The 17,313-nt window shown below is 42.4% G+C and overlaps 1 protein-coding gene across 3 annotated transcripts in view; it reads right to left on the minus strand.

Annotated features, from left to right (window-relative positions):
- Positions 1-6,988: 6,988 nt before the first annotated feature.
- The window catches only part of CHRNA5 (cholinergic receptor nicotinic alpha 5 subunit), a 32,034-nt gene continuing 21,709 nt past the window's right edge, over positions 6,989-17,313 (minus strand). The window contains exons 5-6 of one of the 3 annotated variants that reach the window (XM_060755713.2): positions 14,263-15,094; positions 6,989-10,315 (exon numbers count right to left, since the gene is read on the minus strand). In XM_060755713.2, coding sequence (XP_060611696.2) covers positions 10,154-10,315; positions 14,263-15,094 — 994 coding nt within the window. In that variant the 3' untranslated portion in view covers positions 6,989-10,153. Of the gene's footprint in view, positions 10,316-14,184; positions 15,095-17,313 lie in introns of all 3 variants that reach the window. The other 2 variants (XM_060755712.2, XM_060755711.2) reach the window with 2 other exon arrangements.

Genomic DNA, 17,313 nt, shown 5'->3' on the forward strand with positions numbered 1-17,313 from the left:
GCAGCTGAGGATGGGATCTATTGTTTCATCTCCTTCTTTGCAGATTTGGGATCTGTCATCGACTTTTCAATTCTGGCTTGGATAGCATTGGTTCGAATGGCTTGTTCTTGGGCTGCCAGAATCAGGCCCTCCTTTGTCTCCTTTTTCAGAGTTCCATTTGTGAGCCACAGCCATGTTTTTTCTTTGTCAATTCGGCTCTCAATTTTTCCCAGGAACTGTCCATGGAGAGCCTTTCTTTGGTCAGTTTTCTCTTCTGCTCCGGATTGTGTTTTTACAGTATTCCCGATTTGCCTTTTGCACTTGAAGCAGTTTACTACTCTTGACTTCAATGATGGTTCTTGACTGTCTTTCACATAATCTGCCAGCGCATGTTTCTCTTCTTCTACCATTTGTTCTACTTGCAGAAGCCCTCTCTCTGCCTCCTGATTTTCTGGGCAGATCAAGTCTGTCGACATCACTATATGGGTGTAATGCGTAGTGGGTTGTCATCAATTTCCTTGTTTTTCTGTCCAGATCATCCAGCTCTGCTTGTGTCCAGTTCACAATCCCAGCAGTGTATCTAATGATGAGGATGGCCCAGGGGTTGAGAGCCTTGATCGTATTTCCGCCATTTAATTTGCTCTTCTAAACCTTTCTGACTCTTTGGATATATTCTTTGCTGACCACATTTTCACTTTTTGTTGTTGTTGTTGTTATGTTCCAGAAGCATTCCCTCATGACCTTTCACCCACATCTATGGCAGGTATCCTCAGAGATTGTGAGGTCTGGCAAGTAAGGTTTATATACCTGTGGAATAATGCCCAGGGTGGAAGAAAGATCTCTCACCTGTGTGAGACCAGTGTGAATATTGCAGTTGGCCAGCCTGATTAACACTGAATAGCCTCTCAACTTCAAAGCATGGTTGCTTCCTGCCTGGGGGAATCCTTTGTTGGGAGGTGTTAGCTGGCCCTGATTGTTTCCTGTCTGGAATTCCCATTATCTTAGTATTCTTTATTTACTGTCCTGATTTTAGCGGGTTTTTTTAATACCAGAAGCCAGATTGTGTTCATTTTCATGGTTTGCTCCTTTCTGTTGAAATTGTCCACATGCTTCTTGTGGATTTCAATGGCTTTTCTATGTCGTCTATGTTGGGCCAGCTAACATCTCCCAACAAAGGATTCCCCCAGGCAGGAAGCAGCCGGGCTTTGAAGCTGCAGGGCTATTCAATGCTAATCAAGTGGGCCAATTGCAACATTCACACTTGCCTCCAGCAGACAAGAGTTCTTTTCTCACACTCTGGACATTCCATAGATATATAAACCCCACTTGCCTAGTTTCCAACAGACCTCACAACTTCTGAGGATGCTTGCCATAGATGGAGAGAATGCTTCTGGAACATGGCCAGACAGCCCAGAAAACTCACAGCAACCCAGTGGACTACAGTTGCTTAAAACTGCAGATATAACCAAATACCATTAAATTACCTGATGTCTGGCCTCAGCGCACCATTAAAAGACCTAGACTTTCCTAGGGAAGTATTCGGGGGAATTGTGTGCAGAGCTGTGACTATGGGTGCTTGATCCGCATCAGTTCCAAAAGTCTTCTTTGGCAAGCCACTGCTAGCACCTGAAAAAAAAGAATCCCTCTGATATAATTATGACTTTCTTGGAGTTATCTCTCACAAAAGTGTGTTAGTACTGGTTACTATATCATGCTACAAAGCAGTACTTATTAAACCTCATCATATAGGATTTTCCCCACTGTTGATCTTAGAATCCTAGAGTTGGAAGAGACCTGGTGGGCCATCCAGTCCAACCCCATTCTACCAAGAAGCAGGAAAATTTCATTCAGATGGCCATCCAGCCTTTGGAGGCTTTTACGCCTCCAAAGAAAGAGCCTCCACCACACTACGGGGCAGAGAGTTCCACTGCTGAACAGCTCTCACAATCAGGAAGTTCTTCCTAAGATTCAGGTGGAATATCCTTTCCTGTATTTTGAAGCATGGCTCCATTGCATCCTAGTCTCCAGGGCAGCAGAAAAGAAGCCTGCTCCCTCCTCCCTATGACTTCCCCTCACATGGATCTTATCATGTCTCAGCCTTTTCTTCTGCAGGCCAAACATGCCCAGCTCTTTAAGCCGCTCCTCATAGGGCTTGTTCTCCAGACTCTTGATCCTTTGAGTCACTCTCCACTGGACACATTCCAGCTTAGAGTCAACATCTCCCTTCGGTTGTGGTGCTCAGAATTGGACACGGTGGGATTCCAGATGTGGAAAAGAATCCTAGAATCCCAGAGTTGGAAGAGATCTGGTGGGCCATCCAGTCCAACTCCATTCTGCCAAGAAGCAGGAAAATCACATTCAAAGCACCCCCGACAGATGGCCATCCAGCCTCTGTTTAAAAGCTTCCAAAGAAGGAGCCTCCACCACGCTCCAGGGCAGAGAGTTCCACTGCTGAACGGCTCTCACAGTCAGGAAGTTCTTCCTCATGTTAAGACGGAATCTCCTTTCCTGTCTCCAGGGCAGCAGAAAACAAGCCTGCTCCCTCCTCCCTATAACTTCTCCTCACATGGACCTTTTCATGTCTCTGTTTTCTCTTCTTCAGGCTAAACTTGCCCAGCTCTTTAAGCCGCTCCTCATAGGGCTTGTTCTCCAGACCCTTGATCCTTTGAGTCACCCTCCTCTGGACACATTCCAGCTTAGAGTCAACATCTCCCTTCAATTGTGGTGCTCAGAATTGGACACAGTGGGATTCCAGGTGTGGAAAAGAAACCTAGAATCCTGGAGTTGGAAGAGACCTGGTGGGCCATCCAGTCCAACCCCATTCTGCCAAGAAGCAGGAAAATTGCATTCAAAGCACCCTTGACAGATGGCCATCCAGCCTCTGCTTAAAAGCCTCCAAAGGAGGATAGAATCATAGAATCATAGAGTTAGGAGAGATCTCATGGGCCTTCCAGTCCAACCCCATTCTGCCAAGAAGCAGGAAAATTGCATTCAAAGCACCCCTGACAGATGGCCATCCAGCCTCTGTTTAAAAGCCTCCAAAAGAGGAGCGTCCACCACACTCCGGGGCAGAGAGTTCCACTGCTGAATGGCTCTCACAGTCAGGAAGTTCTTCCTAATGTTCAGATGGAATCTCCTTTCTTGTCGTTCAAAGCCATTGTTCTGTGTCCTAACCTTCCACCACTACCCAATAACTCACCTTGGAACTTATTCAGTAGCTCGTAGACTGTGACCATCACCTTGAGAAATAAATACGTTACTGCATTTTATTTAATAAATTTGCCACCCCAAAAAGGTAGCAAATTTTCAGATGGTTTAAAAATTTTGTCACTGCTGTCTACTTGTTTAGCCCCATTTTAATCAAGCTGTCTACAGACAAGTGACCAGATGAATTAAGACGCTGGTGAAATGAGAGAAGAATACACACATTTGGACAAATATGAAGCGGCACTGGACATTAACAAACAGGGTCCAGCTTTTGAGAAAAGGACAAGTGTTTTTTATAAAATGCAACCAATTTTCAAGAGGTTTATTCAGAATCGCCAACTATTGTACTATTTATCCAGAATCTTTCAGTACAGTATTCTTCGTACAAAAAATAAACCGATTTGTTGTTACTAATGTCTCTGTGTTTTCTGGTCCTGGTTGTGTCACAAACTGTTAAAAACAACTGAGGTGCACAACATGGGGAAGGGCTCAAAATCAGCTAGGATGGCTAGCAGTCATGTGTACGCAAACCAAAAGTAAGAAAAGGAAAAATATATAATATTCAACAGAAGACTTAGATCAGTTTGATCACAGATACAAAGAGGATACAAAACTTTGTTCCAAGTGACAATCCTTGGTAGAATCCACTCTTCCCGGTTGAATAAACCTTACCAAAGAAAACCTTGTGACAGGTAAGCCTTAAGTCAGTCAACTCAAAGATGACAAAAATCCAGAGGCTTCTGTTAGAACAGACCTGTGCAAACTTCCTAACTTGGGGGCCAAATGCGGGCACTCCTTGCTAAGAGGACTGGCTTCCTGGTGATGAAAGGAAGGGAAGGAAGGATGAAAGGGAAGAAGGGAAGGGTCGAAGGAGGAAGAGGGAGGTAAGGAGGAAGGAAAGAGAAGGAAAGAAAGACAAAAGGGAAGGAGGGAGGAAAGGGTGGAAAAGAATGGAGGGAGGGAGAAAGGGAGTGAACGAAAGACAAAAGGGAAAGAAAAAAGAGGGAGAGAGGGAAGGAGGGAGGAAAGGGGGAAGGAAGGACGAAAGGGTGGAAGGGAAGCGGAAGGAAAAGGAGAAGAAAGAGAAGAAGAGCAGGAAGGACAAAAAGGTGGGAGGGATTGGAGGGAGGAAGAGGGAAGAAAGGAAGGGAGGAAAGAGAGAAGGAAAGATAAAATGGAAGGACAAAAGGGTGGAAGGGAGGTGGAAGGAAAAGGAGAAGGAAGAAAGGGAGGAAGAGAAGGAGGAAGGAAAGAGAAGAAAGGACAAAAGGGTGGGAATGGAGGGAGGGGACAAGAGGGAGGGAAGGAAGGAAGGAAGAGAGAAGGAAAGACAAAGGGTAAGGACAAAAAGGTGGAAGGGTATGGAGCGAGGGAGGAAGAAGGAGTGAAGGAAAGACAAAAGGGAAAGAAGGAAGGAGGGAGGAAAGGGTGTAAGGGAGGTGGAAGGAAAACGAGAAGGAAGAAAGGGAGAAAGAAAAGGAGGAAGGAAAGAGAAGAAAGGACAAAAGGGTGGGAATGGAGGGAGAGGAAAAGAGAGAGGGAAGGAAGGGAGGAAAGAGAGAAGGAAAGACAAAAAGGGAAGAGAAAGAGGGAGAGAGTATCATAGATTTGAAAGAACCCCCAAAGAAGGCCAATAATATGTTGCATGTTCTAGAGTAGGCAAACCAGACAATCTCCACATCAACACTGACAAGGAAACAACAATACTGTTTACCCACAAGAATAAAGACATTATATATATTAGAAACCAGCATTTTCTAATTACTTTATTTTCCAGATCACTAGACAGGGCCGCAGGAACGCGTGTCAGGGGACCGCTAGTCATTCAATAAAAAGGATTGCATTTTTCCCAAAATAAGTTGTGTATTAATGACAAGAGGGCCCTGTCTCCTGATCTGGAGTGCAACACTAAGAAATGGTGGTAATGGGAGGATGAAAACTTTTAAGTCTTTGCAGGGCTGTTAGTTGGCCTGGTGCATTGCAGCCGCCGAGAGAGAAATACAAAGTCCATAAATATCAGGGACAGCTTAGCAAACAGAAACAAGGCCAGACATAAATCCCTGATACAGTCAGATAGACAAGCTGGATGTTGTTCTGAGTCTTCCATCTCAAAGAAGGTCAAGAAAATGAAGAAAGAGAACAGAAGCTCTCTTTCAGAGAGGACAAAGTCCTTCAATTGTCCACACTGAGAAAGCAGATTAATTATTATTATTGAAGGATGTCAAGGAAGTGATAAATGCATCACATTATAAGCCTCAAAGTCAAATAGAAATATTACATTGACCAGTAGACGCGATACTTACTGTCTATACTCGAGTATAAGCCTAATTTTTCAGCCCCTTTCTTAAGGTTGAAAAGGCCCCCTCACCTTATACTCGAGCAAAGGTTATTTATTATTTTGCTCTATCATTATTATTTCTATTACATTTATTATTTTATTCATTATTATTATTATTATTACATTTATCATTTTACTCAATTATTATTATATTTATCATTTTACTCTATTACTATTATTATACTTTATTGTTGTTATTATTACATTTAGTATTTTACTCTATTCATTATTGTTATTACATTTCCATTATTTCATTGTATTATTATTATTATTATTACATTTATTATTTTACTCTCTTTATTATTATTGGAAGGATATGTAAGCACATTTACATTGAAGGAAGCTAGGATAATGGTTTAATCAGAGCTGGACAGTCTTATCTTAAATTACAGTTTTATGTAAATATTCAAAAACATTGAACCTACTGATGCCTCAATTAATGTAATTTCATTGGTGTCTATTTTTATTTTGAAATTTATCACTAGCTGCGGCATTTCCCACCCTCAGCTTATACTCGAGTCAATACATTTTCCCAGTTTTTTGTGGTATAATTTAAGTGCCTCGGCTTATGTTTTGATCAGCTTATATATCCATGCATATTGGAAAGTCAACATCGACACCGAAATACAACACCATCTGGGCTCTGAGAGTGCAGCGTTTTTCCAAATGAAGCAGAGAGTGTTTGAGGACCGGGACATCTGTAGGGATACCAAGGTGCTTGTCTATAAAGCTATTGTCCTCCCAACCCTGCTATATGCCTGCGAAACGTGGACTGTCTACAGGCATCACATGCAACTTCTGGAATGATTCCATCAGCGCTGCCTCCGGAAAATCCTGAAAATCTCTTGGGAAGACAGGTGGACAAACATCACCAGCTGGAAGAAGCAAAGACCACCAGCATCGAAGCAAGGTCCTCTGTATCAACTCCGCTGGACCAGCCACGTTGTCCGGATGCCCGACCACCGTCTCCCAAAGCAGTTGCTCTACTCCGAACTCAAGTACGGAAAACAGAATGTTGGAGGACAGGAAAAGAGATTTAAAGACGTGCTCAAAGCCAACCTTAAAAACTCTGGCATAGACACGAAGAACTGGGAAGCCCTGACCCTTGAGCGCTCCAGCTGGAGGTCAGCTGTGACCAGTAGTGCTGCAGAATTTGAAGAGACACGAATGGAGGGTGAAAAAGAGAAACGTGCCAAGAAGAAGGCGCATCAAGCCAACCCTGACCAAGACCGCCTCCCACCTGGAAACCAATGCCCTTACTGTGGGAGAAGATGCAAGTCAAGAATAGGGCTCCACAGCCACCTACGAACCCACCCCCAGGACACCGAACTTGGAGGACCATCATCCTCGGACTACAAGGGATCGCCTAAGAAGAAGAAGACTCGAGTATATACGGTAGTTTGAAAATGCCTTGTCCAACAATTAACAAGACTGAGGTAAGATTTCATAAAGAAAAGACAAGTATCAAATGCAAGTTTTAGTTTATTAGTAGTAGCAAAGGTGGTTAATAAAACCCTAAAGTGCGTTAGTCTCGTTAGTAAACGTTAAAATACTTTTCAAAACTTTTAAAGTTAAAACTGGATTTTCCCAGGTATTTCAAAAACCTTCACCTTGCAGGAAACCCCTCCCGATCTTGAATCAACTACAAACATGCATTTACATCGAAACAATCCATAGTTGACAAAAGAATATGGACCAGATCTGTAAAGTGCATCTGAATAACATTAATGTCACATATGCTGATTTACCATAATGACAAAAGTTGAGAGACATTCGAAATTTCAGGATTTCTTTAAGCTAACTTAAGGCCTGCTTGCATAGCAATTGCTTTGTTCCAAAAATGAGGCAGAGAATATCCATGCATATTGGAAACTAATGCGTGAAAACGAGTCGCAGAGTTGGTACAGGTGAGTAAAAAGGTAAAGGTTTCCCCTGACATTAAGTCCAGACGTGTTTGACTCTGGGTGTTGGTGCTCATCTCACATTTGCATGTGAGGGGAACATTCATATAAAAATAATGTCTACATATAAAGTTCTATACGGTTCTGGCCCAGCTTACTTGTGCCTCTACGTCCCATCCCGCAACCTAAGATCATCCGGGGAGGCCCTGCTGCTGCTTCCGTCAACTTCGCAAATGCGTTTGGCGGGGACGAGAGACAGGGCCTTCTCGGTTGTGGCCCCCCTGCCTATGGAATGCACTCCCAAATGAAATAAGATCGACTCCATCCCTCCTGGCCTTCAGAAAAAAATTTAAATCGTGGTTTTGGGACCAGGCCTTCGGGCAGCAGACGTAATTTGCACCATAATGGATAATGGACATTGACTGGAATGGAGTTGTGGCAGATGACATTGTGACTGTGGTTTATTGTTTAAATTAATTGGTTTTAATGACAGTTTTATATTTGATTGTGTGATAGTGTTGTAATTGATGTATCGGTCCTGTACCATTACTAATGTAAGCCGTCCTGAGCCCCCCTTCGGGGATAGAGAAGAAACGGGGTATAAATGCCAGAAATAAATAAATAAAATAATAATAATAATAATAATAATACAGAAATACAGGTACATGGAAATCCCTAGATATCCATATGTATATAAGATTTGCAAAGACCTGTGAACATGTGAGGGGAAAGTCATATATAAAATTTATGTATATAGATAAGACTGTGAGCAGTACAGAGTCCCCTTCAGGGTTGAGAAGGGTAGTATATAAATACTACAAATAAATAAATAAGATAAATAAATAAATAAGATAAATACAGATAATATATAGGTAGGGTTGTTGTAGGTTTTTCAGGCTATATGGCCATGTTCTAGAAGCATTCTCTCCTGACGTTTCGCCTGCATCTATGGCAAGCATCCTCAGTATGCTTGCCATAGATGCAGGCGAAATGTCAGGAGAGAATGCTTCTAGAACATGGCCATACAGCCCGAAAAAACCTACAACAACCCAGTGATTCCAGCCATGAATTTTCAGGGATCTTCCTGACTTGCAAGGGCTTCTTTCCCCCTCCTTTCCCTTTTTCAAAACATTCCAGCCTGGGAGGAGAAGCAGAGCAGAAGCAGAAAAGAAAACACACTTTTAAAGGAGGGGGAGATGAGAGAGAAATATATATGTTCCAAGCAATGGCTTCCAGGGAGGCTTTTTCAGACCATAAAAAGGTCTGAAAAATTCGGATTATCTTTGAGTATATACGGCAAATGTAATTTTTAATCAATTTTGGTCAAACTTGATAGTCAGACTTTGGCTGACAGCCTCAACTGTTTTGTAAAACAGTTGGTTTTGGTCTATTCTTTTATGGAACTGGATTGCTTGTTCCTGGATGAAAGAGGGCTGGACTGGGTGGACTTTGTGGTTGTTTTTTTTAATTATATGATAAATATGGAACAATTTTTATGGAATTTTTATGGAATAGCATTGTAGCTGCTATTGGTCAATCTTTAGTTTCACTTAAATTTCAGTGAGAGCATCCCTTATATCAATATTAACCCAAGCAATGCTGGATAATTTTCCTAATTTTGGTTGGATAAATTGCCTTAATTGTTCTGACTTCAACCTAACATCAGTTTATTTCCAGGCATTATTACAAATACAGTAGTTGAGATTCAGCCTGTGTGTGAATCTGAGCCTGAATCTCTGATTGTATTGCCTATTGTTGATGCCAATGTAGATGCTAATGTTGATGTTAATGTCATTGGGCCAAGTTTGGATAGTGAGGCTGAAGTAATCAATGAGGACGAGGCTCAAGATAGAGACACTTTGGGCAGTAAAAATCCTACAGGCATTGATTTAGAGGCTTCAAGGGAAAAGCCAAATTCTCATGAGAAACTTTCTGTCAGACTGAGAGAAGAAAATTCACTCCCTTTTCCTCCTGGCCCAAGCTTGCAAGATAACTTGACACCTGGTCAGGTCAATGATAACAGCCGCAGCTTGGAGTTAAGCCAGAACCGCAGAGAAGCTCAATGTTTACGTAGATCCAAGAGAATCCGACAACTGAAACCAAAGGTTAGAGTTAGCCGGAATCACTGGGATTTAAGAGTGCCCATGAGGGGGATTTCCTCAGACTAAACATAGTTTAGTATCAGTAACAAAGCTCCTGGGTTTTCCAGTTTCCAGTGGTCTGGTCTCTAAGGGAATTTCTGGCTTCGAGTGAGATTAGCAAGGGCTAATCTGTTCATGGATTTCTATTGAGTTTTCTAGACATTACTGCTTTGGATTTTCTGCAAGCTTTCTGGACATTGCTGTTTCATTTTGGCTTTTTTATCTTTGGACTTAAATCTATTTTATATTCATCATTCAATAAAAAGGATTCTATTTTTCCTAAACCAAGGTGTGGTGTATTAATGACAAAGGGGCCCTGTTTCCTGCTCTGGAGCGCAACAAGAGTGGCCTTTACTATCTATACCACAAGTAGCTTTAGGATCAGGGCAGCAATAGCACATTAACAAACGCATGGGAAAGCGACGTCCTAAGAGATGTTCATACTAAAACATAAGCCCAAGTCCCCCCTCCCAAGTCTATCCCTTTGAAGAATTCATACATAATTATGTGCTAAACGGTGCCTGATACTTATGCTACTATTTATCTGCAAAAGTAACTTCCTAGAAAGGTTAATTCTGCTCCTGCCTTTATTTATTTGTGCTTCCGATGTGGAGAGGGACGATGATGCTCGCCCATTTATGAATCACAGGGATAAACAGCGCCAGGGATCCAATGATCGAAACCAGAAGGAACGTCCATAAGAAGACGCGATCCAGCACTTGCGCTGTAAATTTCCAGTCCTCAACCACCTGGAGAGAGAACAGCAGAGAGAAAAGTCAGACTCTTTCCTTCATTATGTTCAGATTTCTAACTATATACAGTAGAGTCTCGCTTATCCAACCTTCGCTCATCCAACGTCCTGTATTATCCAACGCAGTCCAGGTTGGGAGAAAGAAAGAACCCGTCTCTGTTTTGGGCCTACATTCGTAAATACAGCCATTACAACATAATGTTACCGTGTATTGAACTGCTTTTTCTGTCGATTTGTTGTCAAACATGATGTTTTGGTGCTTAACAGCCCAAAAAACTCACAGAAACTCAGTTGTCTCTGTTCTGCTTCCAGGTACGTAGATCATAACATAATTTATATTATATATTTATATATAATATATATTATGTAAATATATATTATATTTACATTATAAGCTGTTCCAGTGTGCCTTCCCAGAATAAGGAAAATTCCCAGCAATATGCCCTCAGAATGCACTTTACTACTGGTTTAGGATTGACTGCACTCCCTCATCTCTCTTTGAAAACCCTATACCAGATATATCATACGTTGTTCATGCCCAGCGTTTATTTTTCAATTTTAAACTATTACATTTGGCCTGGCCATAGGTTTTTAAATCCTTGTGTGTTACTGTTTATTGGTTATTGTTTATATGTAATTTATATTAATTGTATTGTGTTTATTGTTTTTGTTTATTGCTTTTGTTTATTGATGTACTGTTGGCTTGGCCTCACGTAAGCCATTCAAGTCCCTTGGGGAGATAGTGGCGGGGAATAAAGTTATTATTATTATTATTTATTTATTTATTATAAATAGCTGTACCCGCCACACGTTGCTGTGGCCAACCTTCCCTCCCTCTTCCTCTCCTTTCTTTCTCTCCTTTCTTCCATTTTTTTCTTTCCTTCGCTCCTTCCTTGCTTCTCTACCTCTGTCCTTCCTTCCCCTCCCTTTTCCTTTCTCTCCTTTCTTCCTTCTCTACCATTCCTGGATTGTAACTCCCAGCAGCCCTCCCGATTGGTCTATTTACCAACTATCTATCTCTATCTAATGATATATCTTATCTATCTGGAGGATTGCTGGGAGTTGCAGTCCAGGAAGAGAAAACAGGAAATATGTACGGATTGGGATGCTCTCAAAGAAATCCAAGGAGAAGCAAGCCTGTAGCGTTGAAGCAGTGTATTTGGAGCATCCTCGTCCCCTAAAGGGCCTGGTCTAGGGGATGTTGGGAGCTGTCGTTTTCGCGCATGCGCTAAATTGTCATTTAGCTTTTGGGATTTTTTAAAGTCCTTTCCACTGTTTTTTGGGAAGGGTTTATGAGTGATGGTCACTCGTTGGTCTGTTAGGGATGTAGTGACCAAATTTCGTGTCAATTCGTTCAGTGGTTTTTGAGTTATGTTAATCCCACAAACGAACATTACATTTTTATTTATATAGATTATATATTTTATATTACATGTAATATTATTAATAATATTACAGTGTAATGGTATAGTACAATATAGTAATATATAATACTGATATTGTTCTATGCTAAGAATATAATATATTGTGTGTGTGCATATATATATAGATATATGATATTATATATATATATATATATATATATATATATATAATATAAAATATTGTATGTAATATATACCTTGTAAGCCGCTCTGAATCCCCTTCGGGGCGAAAAGGGCAGCATATAAATGTCATAAATAAATAAATAGGCTTTTCCTTAATCCCGCCTTATGATCCAACATTTTTGCTTATCCAACATTCCGCCAGCCTGTTTATGTTAGAAAAGCAAGACTCTACTGTATTCATCAGACTAAGCCAAATGTTAACAACAGAACTATGTAAAGGTAAAGGTTTCCCCTGACATGAAGTCTAGTTTTGTCCGACTCTGGGGGTGGTGTGCACCTCCAATGGCTTTGCCACCAATGGACCAAAAATATTCATTTTTTTCTAGACTTTGGAAGAAAAAGCTCATTTGGAAAGGCGCCCGTTTTTGGGAGAGGTGCTCGAAAACAAAAATGGGGCCTTACGAATGAAACAAACCAGAATGGGTAGTGACTCTGTACAAATGCACAAGACTAATAAATAATGAACACCACTCAGAAACAGGAGAACTCCAGACAAAAGCAATCAAGGGCCAGTTAACACCTCCCTAACACAAGATGCCTCCAGGCAACAAAGACCAGGCCACCTCTATGCAGATACCCCCACTGATTGACTTTGCAAACTTCAGGGCTACTCAAATGTTAATTCAAGCTTGCTAACTGAAACATTCACACTTGGTTGTTGTAGGTTTTTCAGGCTATATGGCCATGTTCTAGAAGCATTCTCTCCTGATGTTTCACCTGCATCTATAGCAAGCATCCACAGAGGTTGTGAGACAAGCAACCTCTGACAATGCTTGCCATAGATGCAGGCGAAACATCAGAAGAGAATGCTTCTAGAACATGGCCATAGAATCGTAGAATCAAAGAGTTGGAAGAGACCTCATGGGCCATCCAGTCCAACCCCATTCTGCCAAGAAGCAGGAATATTGCATTCAAATCACCCCTGACAGATGGCCATCCAGCCTCTGCTTAAAAGCTTCCAAAGAAGGAGCCTCCACCACACTCCGGGGCAGAGAGTTCCGCTGCTGAATGGCTCTCACAGTCAGGAACTTCTTTCTCATGTTCAGATGGAATCTCCTCTCTTGTAGTTTGAAGCCGTTGTTCCACGTCCTAGTCTCCAGGGAAGCAGAAAACAAGCTTGCTCCCTCCTCCCTGTGGCTTCCTCTCACATATTTATACATGGCTATCATATCCCCTCTCAGCCTTCTCTTCTTCAGGCTAAACATGCCCAGCTCCTTAAGCCGCTCCTCATAGGGCTTGTTCTCCAGACCCTTTATCATTTTAGTCGCTCTCCTCTGGACATATTCCAGCTTGTCAATATCTCTCTTCAATTGTGGTGCCCAGTATTGGACACAATATTCCAGGTGTGGTCTAACCAAGGCGGAATAGAGGGGTAGCATGACTTCCCTAGATCTAGACACTATGCTCCTATTGATGCAGGCCAAAATCTCATTGGCTTTTTTTGCCGCCACATCACATTGTTGGCTCATGTTTAACTTGTTGTCCATGAGGACTCCAAGATCTTTTTCACACGTACTGCTCTCAAGCCAGGCACGCCCCCATTCTGTATCTTTGCATTTTGCTTTTCCTGCCAAAGTGGAGTATCCTGCATTTGTCACTGTTGAACTTCATTTTGTTAGCTTTGGCCCATATAGCAGGAAAAACCTAAAGTGATTCCAGCCATGAAAGCCTTTGACAATACATTATTCACACTTGCTTTAAATTTGTCCCCCCCTCATGGGAAAGCCTGCTTCCACAACCCCCCCTATAATTGAGCTCTCCTCCACAAATTACCTGCTTCTCATCTTTATCTTGCCCGAGTTTTTAATTAGTTTTAATCAGTTTGTCTTTTAATCATTACATGTAACCCACCCATCATTATTGTGTCTGTGCTTATTGTAATTTTTTACATTGTTATGTATGGATATATTTTATGTTAATATGATGCTATTGTGTATTTTTTGCGTTTTCGGTTTGTGCTTTGGTTTTTTCTTTATTGTAATTATTGTTTGGACTTGGCCTCATGTAAGCCGCTCCGAGTCCCCATTGGGGAGATGGTGGCAGGGTATAAATAAAGATATTATTATTATTATTATTATTATTATTATTATTATTATTATTCAAGGGTTCTTTCTCCCACCCTGGACATTCCATGGGTATATATACACTCCTCTTGCTTCACTGCCAATATATCCTCTGCACATGCCATTAGCCACAGATGCAGGCTAAACGGCAGGAGAGAATGTTGCTGGAACATGGCCAGACAGCCCAAAAAACTCACAGAAACCCAGTTGTCTCTGCTCTGCTTCCAGGTACGTAGATCTGAATACATCACGGCCAATACACACACCTCACGTACTTCATTCTCCTTGGCGATGTGCCTCGTAATGTATCGGATAGAGGTGAGAGCAGCTTCCAAGGTGTTCCTCGAGGACGGAGACCCATTACCGCTACAATTCCTCTCCTCCTCGTCCTCTGGAGAACAGTATCTGTCGACGTGGCTCCGCATGCAAAGCAGCTTGGGGAGTTTGTGCAGAAAGATCCTGCGGACCCACGGCGCCATGGCGCTGTGCGTGGAGGAAGAGCGGTGATGGACATTGATGGCGAAGACGGTGATGACAATGGACAGGGTCACAAAGATCATCGTAAACACCAAATACTCGCCGATCAGAGGTATGACTTTGGACGACGACGGTATGATTTCCTCGATGACGAGAAGGAAGACGGTCAAAGAGACCAGGACGGAGGTGCAGAGAGAGATCTTCTCCCCTTCGTAGGAGGGAAGGTAGAAGACGAGGATGGTCAAGAAGGACAGCCCAATGCATGGTATAATGAGGAACAGCGTGTAAAAGAGAGGCAAGCGCCTAATGATAAACGAGTAGGTGATGAACGGATACCAGCAGCATCCATCGGTTCTATTCCCCCGAATGCCAGTCGCCGCGACTATTTCCCATTCTCCGTTATCAAAGAAATCCCTTTTGTCGACTTCTTCATCCACCAGAATTATATCAACCTGGGAGCCGTCGTAGGTCCAGGAGCCAAATTTCATGGAGCAGTTTTGGAGATCAAATGGAAAATAAGTCACATCGATGGTGCAGGAACTTTTGTAATTCGCTGGCGGAGTCCAAGAGATCGTGCCGTCGTGTCTCACCACGGTTTTTGTAGAGGTTCCTTCAAAACGGCCGTCTGCACTGAAAGAAAAAGTTACCAAAAATGTAGCGGGATGTTTCCAACAAATGACATACACTAGGAGCTTGCTCTTTATTATTATTATTATTATTATTATTATTATTATTATTATTATTACTATTATTATTTGTGATTGAATCCTGCAAACAACAATACTACCCACTTCCATTTTCCTGACAAATAATAATAATAATAATAATAATAATAATAATAAATCCCATCCTCAGCTGCTGCAAGAAGATCGCGCAGACAGACTACAAGCAGAGGCACAACACTGTTGCTCAGATGATTCATTGGAACTTGTGCCACAAACACCATCGGCCTGCGACAAAGAACTGGTGGGATCACAAGCCGAATAAAGTTATAGAGTATGAACACGCCAAACTCCTCTGGGATTTCCAGATTCAGACAGACAGAGTTTTGGAGCACAACACTCCTGACCTCACGGTCGCATTAAAAAAACAAAGTATGGATCGTAGATGTTGCAATCCCAGGTGACAGCAGGATTGCAGAGAAACAACTAGAAAAGCTGACATGAGATGAGGATTTAAAAATCAAACTGCAAAGACTCTGGCACAAATCAGTCAAGGTGGTCCCAGTGGTGATCAGCACACTGGGTGCAGTGCCTAAAGACCTTGGCCTGCACTTAAACACAATTGGCGCTGACAAATAATAATAATTATCATCTATTTATTTATTTATTTATTTATACCCCGCCACCATTTCCCCAATGGGGACTCGGAGCGGCTTACTTGGGGCCAAGCCCGGACAACATATTACATCAAAATAAAACCAAAACATAAACAACAACGAACATCATCAAAATTACATTAAAAAAAACACATATGAATACAATAACAAATTTACATTACAATAAACACAGTCACAGTAACAGTGGGCGGGCCGCATGTACAGGATAAAATATTGAAAACTCTAATGAGATAAAAATAGGAGTACGTTATTTGCAGGGAACTCATAAAAACACACCGGGTTGTGAAACTAAACTTCCCATTAGAAGGTATGTACTCCAGTGACAGAAGCATTGGGGGGGGGGGGGGGGGGAGCAATAGTGTCATGCTGTGTACCTTACTCACCAAATGAGCAGCAGAAGAGCCAGGTTTTAAGGTTCTTTTTAAACGTTTCTAGTGTAGGGGCTTTCCTGATCTCTCCAGGTAAAGTGTTCCAGAGTCGGGGAGCCACAGAGGAAAAGGCTCTCTCCCTTGTGCCCACAAGACAAGCTTGTGAGATTGGCAGGGGCGAAAGGAGGGCCTCCCCTGAAGATCGAAGGGACCGGGTTGGTTCATGGTCACAAAGGTAGGCTGTTCTGTCGCCACTGGCCCTATACACCATGTCTTTATTCTACAGGACGCACACTTTAAACCCAGTGGGAAGCCGGGGTGCCCGAAGAGAGATTGTTAGAGACTTCCAAAAGTAATGGGCTTTAGAGCCTTTAAAAGTACAACAAAGTCTTTATTAAGGAACAAATCTTCAAACAACACTTCACAGCTTTCTTATACTAGTCTTTAAGAGACTGGTACTGACTTGGTTTAACTATACTATCTCTCCATGAGGAAGAGCCCTTTGTAATCTCTCCCAGGCCGTCCATCACCTAGGCCTCGCTGGTCTGGGTAAAACTGCCGATACCCAAATGTGTCTGGAAACCGAGTAACCTACCAGACGAAGCTAGAAGATGTTTTGCTGGAATTCGGAGGTTCTGTAATGCTGTCCTGTGGAAACTTCAGGGCTGTTTTCCCCTCTGGTGCTGTGAGGCCGAGAGGCTGTGAGCTCTCAGCCAGAGCCTTTGGGACCTCTTCCTTCTGTTTCCCTGGAACTGGATGGTCACTGGATGACCCTTGGATGGTCACTGGATGGACCCCGGATGGCTGTTTCTATTTCCCCGCAAGGTTTTGAGGAATGAAACCTTTCCTACGGGACTAGCTGATCTGCGTCCTATAGACTGGCTTCCTTGTGTGACTGACTGAAAAATGGCCCCTTCCCTCCAAAAACAACCCAGAGAGGGGCGGGACCAGGGATCCTAACTATTATTGACAGGTGGCTTGCCCTATGAATGCAGCCAAAGGAAGCCACCTATCTGCAAAGTCCCTGCAATTTAGGACTATGAACAAACAGTGCAAAACACAAAATTGGAGCCCCTGGAACACCCGTTCCAGAACATAGGCCAGCTGCAAAAGGCCACCTTATTGGGATCTGCACACATTAT

Source organism: Anolis sagrei, chromosome 9 (genome assembly GCF_037176765.1).
Source record: "Anolis sagrei isolate rAnoSag1 chromosome 9, rAnoSag1.mat, whole genome shotgun sequence".
In the NCBI taxonomy this organism is placed as follows: Eukaryota; Metazoa; Chordata; class Lepidosauria; order Squamata; family Dactyloidae; genus Anolis; species Anolis sagrei.